Source organism: Nerophis ophidion, linkage group LG09 (genome assembly GCF_033978795.1).
Source record: "Nerophis ophidion isolate RoL-2023_Sa linkage group LG09, RoL_Noph_v1.0, whole genome shotgun sequence".
NCBI classification, from domain to species: domain Eukaryota; kingdom Metazoa; phylum Chordata; class Actinopteri; order Syngnathiformes; family Syngnathidae; genus Nerophis; species Nerophis ophidion.
In genome coordinates, this window is record NC_084619.1 from 54,108,853 (window position 1) to 54,120,693 (window position 11,841).

Here is an 11,841-nt window from a genome sequence, read left to right on the forward strand (position 1 = left end):
GGGGGAAAAACATATGTGGGGGAAAAACATATGAGCACTTTTCTCTGTAATAGCAATAATTATTTAATCGAGCAATTATCTTAGTGATAAATAATAGATACAATACCGGTATATCAAATTTATTCATACTGTATTTATTATTTTCCCCAAGAATTTTCAAAGTAAAAAAATGTTCCATTAACTTGAATTTAAATTAATAGAATAATGGAGTTTTAAGAAATTAAGTGGGAATAAACATGACACAAATTGTTTGTTTGATGTAATAATTGTATTCATGGTAGTGTTTTAAAAACTAAGACAAAGTCCAACTTTTTATTAATATTTTTACATTGTTTTTTATTTTTTTATTTTATAGATTTTTTTTTTTAAAAGAAAATAGTGTGTTAGTTTGTATTTGGTTTTGACAAAAAAACGTATTATATAGTATTTTTGTACATCATATTTGATATATTATTATTAATTATGTATTGTAAATACATTTTACTATTGTATGAGTTAGGCTCCAGCACCCCCCGCAACCCCGAAAGGGACAAGCAGTAGAAAAATGGATGGATAGATAAATGGATATTTAATTTTAGTTAGTAATGTATAAATGTTTAATTTTCAGATAAAATCACATTTTATATAGCACATTTTATACACAAGGAAGTGGCAAACAAAGTGCTGTACAAAAAAAAGAAAAGAGAAGCCAACACACAGCACTATTGACATTAACAAAACAAAACATGGCATGGCACTGTGGATTTCAGTAAAAATGCTACCATTTAGGCGTCCTCACCGGAAAATAACAAAAATTAATGCCATCTAAACAAGTAGTATGAAACATGATAAAATATGTGTAAAAATAAAAAATATATTATTAAGTTAATAAAAACATAACTGACAGAATATTAGTAGTAATATCAATAATTAAGATAGAAAACAACACAATTCATAATAAACAACATAAGGGTTTTACATGATCAATAAAAAGCTTGATTAAAAATGTGTGTATTCAGCCTTTTTTTGTTTTTTTTGTTAAAATATAGATAATTCCCAATAGTTCCCAATAACATTTAAGTGTAAAACCTGGACTAAGTGACTCAGAAATGTTTTAAACTTGCTAGACGTTTTGTGATCCATTTTCACCCTCTCACATTGAATGTGTAAATCATTTTAAGAATACGTACTGATCAGGAGAAAAATCCATGTTGATGTAGTACGGAGTAAGAAAGTGCAAACAAAGCCACTCTGTTACACATATGCCTCCCTTGGTGAAAGCAATGAAGGCATTTATTCACACAGGAGACATGCCAGTCTTTATTGCATTCGTGTTCTCGCAGCTCGTAGTAAAGACTGTTGTGTTGATTTTGTTGTTGCAGCTACCATCTGCAGGCTCTCAGGCACCTCGCCGTGCTGGCGGCCGAACCCCGCCTGCTGGTCCCTGTGGACGTGGACTCCCTCAAACCCTGTTACGCCCTTTTGGAAGTCACCTATAAGGTTAGGGAGCCAGATAAGCCAGTTTCCCTCTATAGGGTAGGCCAGTCGGTGTCGGGATGTTGCAAGATGAGTTTGCACAAGTAGAAAAAAATTGTTTGAGTCAACGATAATTCTATTGAAACATTTGACATACTTCCTCTTTGTAGTGGGGTCAAATTTGCTCATGGGGGACACTTCCTCCTAGGTAAGCAAGTCATGTGCAACATGTGCTGGTTTCACTTCAGCCACTAATCGTGCCAGAAAATTTTGCATTCAATCAAAAGTAGCTCTAAGCTGTTGATTCTCTGTAATATTGGGATATTATCTAAAATATATATATTACAATTACATGATTACTCATTTTGAAACTTGTCATTTCTTCAGAAGAAGTACACATTGTAGTGTGAACCGCACTTGTATTCATGTAAGCCAGAAAAACTACATCATTCCCAACATAAAAGCTTATTGGATCTCAAACATCTTTTTTTAAAATGATTTTAGTTTTTATTGGATTTAGCAAACAAAATAGCATTTGATGAGAGTGGCATCAGCTTGTTTCTGCAACTTGTGTTGTGGTCCTTTATTAAATCAGCACCGATGTTACTCAGATTAAAAAAAGTGTTAAAACAAAATAATACATGACTATTAAAACAGTAATTTGTAATTTTTAAACCCACATTTATCCTACTTTTGTTCAACATGCATTGATGTATTTCCTTACATTGCATTTATCATCATGACATTAACATGTCCAAGAAGGTGTGATACCTATTCAATATTACCGCGCATTTATTACATTTGTAGTAGTGTAATCATAATAACTAATAGTAATGTACTGTACTACATAGTGACACAAGCCACACTGTGTTTTGCCTTTCATAATGAAACACCGATGTCGCTCTTGTCGTAGGAGACCAGGTGGTACGCTGAGACGACGGTGGAGCTGATGGCTCCCACTATGCTACCTGAGCTGCACCTTCTCAGACGGGTAAAAAAAACATAACAAACCCCGACTAGGTGCACCAAGCTTGGGAACACACGTATACTTTCACAGTGTGGATGAATCAAGCACGCCTCGATGTCTTGTTCTGACCCTCTTGCAGGTCCGAGTGAAAGGTCCTCGCTACTGGGAGCTTTCTATAGACTTGAACAAAGGCGCGCAGCATCTCAAGTGAGCAGTGATGAGAAAAATACACAGTTCTCTCATGTTGATTTAGGTTTTACATCTCTCCCATATTGCAACAGGTCGGTCCTCTCCAGGAATGGGGTTTTGTATGTGAAACTCAGAGCCGGACAGTTGTCCTACAAGGACGACCCTCAGGGATGGAAAAGCCTGCCAACGTCAGCCATCAACCAGCGCAACTCTGGAGTCAGAGCCTTTAAGGTGACTAATAATGCTCTATACAGTGTCTATGGAAAGTATTCACAGCAATTCACTATTCACACATTTTGTTTTGTTATTGTCTTATTTAAAAATGGAATACATTCTTTTTTGTCCTCAAAATTCTACGGACAGTACCCCATAATGACAATGTAAAAAGGTTGTTTTTTTTAATTGCAAATTTATTAAAAATACAAAAATCCGTTGTTCATAATTATTCACTACTTTGTTGATGCACCTTTTGGAATAAATTACAGCCTCAAGTCTTTTTTGATATGATGCCACAAGCGTGGCACACCTATATTTGGGCAGTTTTGTCCATTCCTTTCTGCAGCACCTCTCAAGCTCCATCAGGTTGGATGGGAAGCGTTGGTTTTCATCCAGGATGTCTCTGTACATTGGTGCATTCATCTTAGTCTAGTCAGGGAGGTGAGCAAGAACCCCATGGTCACTCTGTCAAAGCTACAGCATTCCTCTGTGAAGAGAGGAAAACTTTCCAGAAGGACAACAACCTCTGCAGCAGACCACCAAATCAGGCCTGTATGTTAGAGTGGCCAAACTGAAGCCATTTCTTAGTAACATGTTTGCCAAAATGGATCTAAAACACCCTCAGACCACGAGAAAACTAAATTCTCTGGTCTGATGCGACAAAGATGGAACTCTTAGGCGTGAATGCTCGACATCATGTTTGGAGGAAACCAGGCACCGTTCATCACCAGGCCAATACCGTCCCTACAGTGAAACATGATGGTGGCACCGTCATGCTGTGGGGATGTTTTTCCGTGGCAGAAACTGGGAGACTCGTCAGGTTAGAGAGAAAGATGAATGCAGCAATGTACAGAGACGTCCTGGATGAAAACCAATGCTTCCCATCCAACCTGGTGGAGCTTGGGAGTTGCTGCAAGGAGAACGAGGCAAAACTGCTTAAAGATAGGCGTGCCACGCTTGTGGCATTTTATTCAAAAATACTTGAGGCTTTAATTGCTCTCAAAGGTGCATCACCAAAGCAAAGGCTGTCAATACTTATGTACAAGTGAATATTTTGCACTTTTATTTTTATAAAAATAAAAAAAAACTTTTCACAATCAAATGGGGTATCGTTTGTAGAATTTCGAGGACAAAATGAATTTGTGCTATTTTGTAATAAGGCTGTAACATATAAAATTATTTACATTTTTTTTCCTATTTTTTTAATTTTTTATCTTTAACTAATTTTACCAACAAAGTGTGTGTGTTTTGTGTAAATAATAACCTTTTTAAAAAAATGTGTCTGTTAATCATTTTGTAACCGTGTCAACGAGTGTTTTAAATACAAAGCGCTTACGTAGGGCAGTGGTTCTCAAATGGGGGTACGCGTACCCCTGGGGGTACTTGAAGGTATGCCAAAGGGTATGTGAGATTTTATTGTAATATTCTAAAAATAGCAACAATTCAAAAATCCTTTACAAATATATTTATTGAATAATACTTCAACAAAATTTGAATGTAAGTTCATAAACTGTGACAAGAAAGGCAACAATGCAATATTCAGTGTTGTCAGCTAGATTTTTTGTGGACATGTTCCATAAATATTAAAGTTTAAGATTACTTTTTTTGTAAAGAAATGTTTAGAATTAAGTTAATGAATCCAGATGGATCTCTATTGCTATCCCCAAAGAGGGCACTTTAAGTTGAGGATTACTTCTATGTGTAGAAATCTTTATTTATAGTTGAATCACTTGTTTATTTTTAAACAAGTTTTTAATTTTTTTTTATATATATATTTTTTTCAAATAGTTAAAAAAAGACAACTACAAATGAGCAATATTTTGCACTGTCATACAATTTAATAAATCAGAAACTCATGACATAGTGCTGAAAAAAAGAGATAAAGATGTAAAATCTTTATCTCTTTTTTTCAACCAAAAATGCTTTGCTCTGATTAGGGGGTACTTCAATTAAAAAAATGTTCACAGGTGGTACATCACTGAAAAAAGGTTGAGAACCACTGACATAGGGTATATTTTAAAACCATTATTTTGTTAGCAATGTTTGTGAAGGCTGAAAGAGTACTGCAGTTCTTTTGGGAGGTTGACGGCTGCTGTGTTTTTTGGAGAGTGTAGATAAGAATACAAAGAGAATGCCTCTGAAGTTATAGCTGCTGTCCTGTCTGTACATTGTGGTCTTGTCCACAACAACACAAGCAGATGAAATGTATGGCAGGAGTATGGGTTGTTCTGGCTACAAATAGCTTCATAGTTTATTCACATACTTAGAAATTGTTTTAGTTTGGGAGGGGGGCGGGTAGGTGCTTCAGGGATGAATGAGTGGTCCCGGACACATTTTCCCAGATAAATGTTCTGTCTCCTTACACAGCATTTCACATTCATGTCTTTCTGAGATATTCTGCATAACAGTAGACTCTTTTATTATTCCGGAAATCATTGGCCGAACTTTTTTTGTACCAATTATTTTCTCATTGAAACAAAATCTGAACACGTTAGATCAGGGTGTCCAAATTTTTTCCACTGAGGGCCGCACACTGAAAAATGAAAGCATGCAGGGGGCCATTTTGATATATTTAATTTTCAAAACCAATACAACAGTAACCATGATGGCTCCCCGTAGTTTTGGAGAATGTTAAAGGTCCCAGGGACCCAAAAGTGTCTCTATCTATTGAACAACTTCAGATATATCCGTTGACATTAAGTTTTACTTTTGTTATGTTTTATGCCCTTTTTGTCAAGGCAACCCCTGTTTTTTAATGATAAAATATGTGGATGGACTGGAATATTTGATGTGAAGTAATTACAGCCTTAATAGGTAAATAATTCATACCAACATTGCTTTAAATTCATTATTATTTTTTGAACAATGACAGTTTAGAAAAAAATAGGACTAAAGGTCTCAGGGATCCTAAAGTCCCACACTCATAAAAGTGTTAAAAATAAGTCATATGTCACTATATATTATATTTACTTTCAACACTTAAATCTCTGGATCTACTTCAGACCTCTTTGTCGATTATAATGTTATTGTATTTTATTATTTTTCGAGCAATGCCAGTTTTTAAGTAAAAAACTGCCTTCATAACAGCTTTGTGTTATTCAATCAATCAATCAATGTTTATTTATATAGCCCCAAATCACAAATGTCTCAAAGGACTGCACAAATCATTACGACTACAACATCCTCGGAAGAACCCACAAACCCAGCTTATTAGTGTCAATATTGCAACATTTTTTGTTACTTTGCACCTGTTTGCTTTTTTATTCCACTTTCTATGTTTTTTGCCACATGCCTTTCATAATTTAGCTGCGGACCTCACTTTGGACACCCCCGGGTTAGACAGTATGGGTTAGCAACTTAATGCTGTGCTATCAGGATTAATGCATTTGAAGTGAAAAATGTTACAGGAAATTGACGGATAGATGTTAGATCTTCTATACATCAAATATGTATTTGTTGCCATGTGTATGTTAAAGACTTCTTTTACATCACTCGCTTGTCATTCATGTGCACTGTGTGTTTTTGTGCAGCTCGAGGCCATCTCTACCTTCACCTCCGAGCCCGCCCTGCTCTCCTTCGCCGAGTTCTTTTGCAAGGCGTCCGATGGAATGAAGCATGTGAGTTGAACACAAACACAATTTCTTGAAGCCATAAACAGGTACTGTAGGAAGAAGTGATGCGAGAGCTAACGTCTGCCTCATGATGGTGCTAGAGTTTAACTGCACTCTTTAATGGTCTCTGAGCTTCACTTAAACATAATGTAGCACATATTTATTGTAGGTTAAAATTATGTCATCAAACTGTTCTGCTGGGGGAGCTAAACAACAGGAGAGAGCTTAATATTCAGCCTGCTATGGTAATTTGCAGGTTGTTATTTTATTGGACTGTGGCAAATTCTAAGAATACAATTAAACAAGAAAAGTACTACCCACAAGGCACTGATGCAAGTGGACTGTAACCGCCACAAGTGAAAATACAGTCCTTGGTTCATACATAGCACATACATTTACTGTATATCGACAGTGTGGACCAACTCATCAAGTCCTCGTCCACCACATTATTATTATTACTTAAAAGTGCCCGCGTAAGTGGACGCAACATAATTTTGGTCGATAGGAAATTTGGGTGCCAAATGGGTCCGTTTATCTTGGGTATGTGTTCTGCTATTGTTAACTTCCTCATTTTTACTCAGCAGCTTGAAATGACAAGCGACATATTTACTGCCTAGTTACACATGCTTTAAAACAGACACACAGTGACTTCATATTCAGCGTTAAGTAAGCTTCAAAGCAAAATCATGGATTCTACCACAGAATGTAACAAAATGCATGCATTTATTTATTTTTTATAAGGTAATTCCTTGTAGTCTCAACACAATACAATTACCCCAGCAACTCTGTTAGATATAGAGCATAAACTATCTTATGAAAACAAAACACTCTAAATCAAATCATGCATAAATGGAGAAAAAACATGTCAACAAACTTGTCGCTTAAAAAATATTTTATTATTACCTCCAGTATTATCCTGATGTGTCTGGCCAAAATCACAAGTAAATGTGCAATGGCTAGTTTAAATTTTGGTGATGTCGACGCCCCTAGGGCTGCCTGAGCAAAGCAGGTTCGATTGTACCAGGTAAACTAACAACAAAATAGACACAATATTGTACTTGTTACAGCATGATAAGAATATGCTAAGATGCAGCCTTTTTTATATAAAACTAAAAGAACATTTAAAAAATGTCAAAATGGTGCAAGGCACCTTTGATCTTTCAGTATACTCCTGTTGTAAATAAAAATGACAATAGGTTTCACAAGGACCATTCGTTTAAACTAATGATGAATGTCATTTTATAACATGACACCGTTTAATCGAATTAATATGACAGCCATTGTGTCCGTTAAACCTGATCCCCCTGGCGTGTCACATTTTAATACGCGTCTGAGTTGCAAAGTGGCGTGATATGTGACCACGTCTGGTTTTTCATATAAACAAGAGCCTAAAATCCCGTCTGGCCCTGCAACGTTTTTTTAATCTGTTCAAATGGCACATCGCTTGTCTCGTCTTATCTTTCAAGTTTCATTTCCGAGATGCTCACACACATAATGCGTGACAGACTGCCCTATAAACTGGATGTCGTGCTGTTATAGATACATTAATTTTACACTCTGTTAAATACACTTAATTCATACACTATTTAACTTCACTTAAAAAAAACAATGACCTGATTTTTCACACTCACAATCAATTTTTTCCCATTTTTTTAATACATTTTTTTATGTGCTGGAAAAAAAGTATTGTTTTTCTGTTCCCTCAAAGCAAGTTCACTTCATGTATTTGGAAAAATATGGTTTCTCTATATGATTGGGTCCTCACTCTATTCGCAGCGAGAAGAGACAGTTGCATTGTTCTCGACCATGCTGTACGAATGTGTTACACAAGAATGTCCCGAGATGCTGCCAACGTACATCGCAATTGAGCAGGTAACAACACACACGCACTGGGTGGTCCAAAAGAACAGGAAAGCGTGTCACTAATAGGGTCTCTCTGTCCTTCAGGTGGTAGGTGCTCTGTGTCGCGGGGAGCTGCAGCACAGCTTCTCACTCTGGCAGATGCGGCTGGTGTTGGACCTGTGGGAGGGCAGGGTGCTCAGGCGCCCCGCCAACTGCCGTGATGCCCTGCTCTCCTCAGAGTTTTTACCCATCATGAAGAATAAGGTGGATGTGGCGCTGGATGGCTGGCTCAAAGGTAAACAGCTCCAGTGGATTTACGAGCTTATTCATTGATACTTTTTTAAATGTCCAACATCTATATGGAATGCTTTTAAAATTATATTGGATCTCAGTGCGTAAAGGGCACATCTGCATTCCTTCCTCTTGGCCTACTCTGTTGCGTTTGGTCAGGGGCAAAGGGTTGGCGATAACATTTTTATAATTTACCATGATGTAAAAATGTATTGGAAGTTTGTTGTAGTCAAAAGTATAGCCTTGATGCTAGAACCTAAACCATTAAAAAGTGTTTTATTTAAGACCTATCTGTAACACGCCATTTTGTGTGCCTGTAGCCTTAATGCTAATGAGCTGTGTTTAACTGTTTCCCAGAAAGCACTGCTGTTTACTTTTAGATGCCATATTTAAAGGCCTACTGAAATTAGATTTTCCTATTTAAACGGGGATAGCAGGTCCATTCTATGTGTCATACTTGATCATTTTGCGATATTGCCATATTTTTGCTGAAAGGATTTAGTATAGAACATTGACGACAAAGTTTGCAACTTTTGGTCGCCAACAGAAAAACCCTGCATTTACCGGAAGTCGCAGACGATGACGTCACCCTTTGATGGCTCCTCACATCCTCACATTGTTTTTAATGGGAGCCTCCAACAAAAAGAGCTATTCGGACTGAGAAAACGACAATTTCTCCATTAATTTGTGCGAGGATGAAAGATTTGTGTTTGAGCATATTAATAGCGACGGACTGGAAAAAAAAATAGTTAAAAAAAAAACGCGATTACATTGGGACAGGTTCAGATGTTTTTAGACACATTTAATAGGATAATTCTGGGAAATCCTTTATCTTTCTATTGTGTTGCTAGTGTTTTAGTGAGTTTAATAGTACCTGATAGTCGGAAGGGTGTATCCACGGGTGTCTTGAGGCCAGTGTCTGATGGAAGTCGAAGGCAGCTGTACGGACGGCACAAACTCAGCTGATCTCCAGTAAGAAGCAACTTTTTACCACAAATTTTCTCACCGAAAACTGCTGGTTGACATTTGGTCGGGATCCATGTTCGCTTGACCGCTCTGATCCATAATAAAGTTTCACCTCCGGGAATTTTAAACAAGGAATCACCGTGTGTTTGTGTGGCTAAAGGCTAAAGCTTCCCAACTCCATCTTTCTACTTTGACTCTTTCATTATTAATTGAACAAATTGCAAAGGATTCAGCAACACAGATGTCCAAAATACTGTGTAATTATGCGGTTAAAGCAGACGACTTTTAGCTGTGTGTGTGCGCAGCGCTAATATTTCCTAACAGTCCGTGACGTCACGCATACATGTCATCATTCCGCAACGTTTTCAACAGGACACTTGGCGGGAAATTTAAAATTACAATTTAGTAAACTAAAAAGGCCGTATTGGCATGTGTTGCAATGTTAATATTTCATCATTGATATATAAACTATCAGACTGCGTGGTCGGTAGTAATGGGTTTCAGTAGGCCTTTAAGGAGTGGGACAGGACGACACAAACATTAGCAGACCGTGCTAACATTTCGCTCACTTTTAACTGCAGAACTATGCTAGGTTAGCCTACTCACAGAAGAAAATGATTACACTGACTGATGAATAACTGGCATGGCTCCAGGTGTCAATTTAGGATTTATAGTGAAACCTGCCTCTCTTTTTTTCCCCCATTGAAGTGTGTTATACTGTCTGAAACTGTATCATGTCCATGAGGAAGGCAGGTTTTCTTTTCGGACGACATTAAAATATTTTTTTATTAAGGCACCTTGAAGCAACATCACCTGTTATGGTGAGATATTAAGGGAGGAAGTAGCAAACTCTGAAGGATGCCCTTGTGTGTTTGTTCCGCCAGACAACAGCTCAGCCTTGAGGTCCTACATGAGGGGCGAGACCCTCTCTGAGGACCTCTGCTCACCCATGTTGGCCTGTTTCCTAGTATCCCGCTCCCTGCCGTATCTCAGGAACACAACACAACTGCAAGGTTAGCGATAATTAACCTCACTGTCATCTTCCACCGGACCTCCAGGCCCGTTAAGTCACATCCTCTGTCCTTCTAGGCTGCACTTCATTCGGAGACTTGTTGTCCAGGAGCAGTAAGTTGGGAATCCAACTCAGAGACCTACTAAGACTCGCTCCTGTCCTCCTGGAAGCTGGACCTGGCATTCAGACGTTGTTAGCGCACTGAACATAATAATTCATAGCCTTAGTCTATTCGTTCTTCAGGACAGGAAGGCCTTGCTGCACTTCTTACTGGTAACTTAGCTGCTTGCCTCTGCGAGCATACGTTTGTGAATGAGGCCTGTTGTAATATACTGTGTCTAGTTTTTTTTTCAAGGACTATGTTGTTGTAAATATTATGTGGTAAAGTTGAAGGCCATATTTTTTGCTCGTCAAAAGAAGTCAATGCGGCTTAAATGCAGCTGTTTCATCTAGATCAAGGGTGTCCAAAGTGCAACCGGGAGCCTGTTTACGGCCCAGAGCTTGTTTATTCATTGACCACATACTCCACAGACAAAATTAAACTCATTAAGAACAAAATAACATTGCATATGAAACAAAGAAAAAGGAAATGGCCAAATACCCTCAAAATACCATGAACATGTGTGCAATTTTTGTCAGCATTCACATGAGAGCAATATTTGGTAATTGTTTGGTATGTTAAAGTCCTCCAACATGTAGTTTAGTTCCCAGAATAATAATAAATATAATAGTAAGAATAACAATGAGTCTCTTTGTCACTTACTGTATACCTTAAAACACAAATGAGACAATTTTTTTCTTTACATGTGTCTATTAGCATGTTTCCCCACACCCACACACTCCAGTGGAAAAAAATTTGGACCCCCCTGATCTGGAAGAAGCAGGCCTTTCTTCAATTGTGTCAAAAGGAGAATTAAACATCTCCACAGTTTACCATTAAACATGCTTTATTCTCATATTTGCAAAATGGTCTGGGGCTTCATTCCGGGTGCTTAACCCACTAGACGGCACTAGTAGTATTCTCTCGTTGTAAAATTTTACATATTCTTTGTCTTGGACTCTACTAAGGTGATAAATTAACAAATCGACGCCTTTAGATTGCTTTTATTGTGACACTTTCCCACTAGTTGCGTAATGCTGCTTTCAAAACAACCTCCATGCCCATGCATGTGAAAAAGATTCTGTTTCACACACATTCACATGACTCAATCAAAACCATTATTTTAATAATCATTTGTGTATACTTGATGAACTTCTTTCGTCTGTACTATTGTAATTTAATACATTATATA

At 37.5% G+C, this 11,841-nt stretch overlaps 1 protein-coding gene across 2 annotated transcripts in view; it reads left to right on the forward strand.

The window, feature by feature from the left end:
* Positions 1-11,507, forward strand: part of anapc1 (anaphase promoting complex subunit 1) — a 70,833-nt gene extending 59,326 nt beyond the window's left edge. For both annotated transcript variants that reach the window (XM_061911262.1, XM_061911263.1), the window contains exons 45-53: positions 1,362-1,479; positions 2,369-2,446; positions 2,562-2,629; positions 2,704-2,842; positions 6,358-6,444; positions 8,215-8,310; positions 8,386-8,575; positions 10,422-10,550; positions 10,627-11,507. In XM_061911262.1, the coding sequence (XP_061767246.1) occupies positions 1,362-1,479; positions 2,369-2,446; positions 2,562-2,629; positions 2,704-2,842; positions 6,358-6,444; positions 8,215-8,310; positions 8,386-8,575; positions 10,422-10,550; positions 10,627-10,754 (1,033 nt within the window). In that variant the 3' untranslated portion in view covers positions 10,755-11,507. The remainder of the gene's footprint in view (positions 1-1,361; positions 1,480-2,368; positions 2,447-2,561; positions 2,630-2,703; positions 2,843-6,357; positions 6,445-8,214; positions 8,311-8,385; positions 8,576-10,421; positions 10,551-10,626) is intronic.
* Positions 11,508-11,841: the final 334 nt, after the last annotated feature.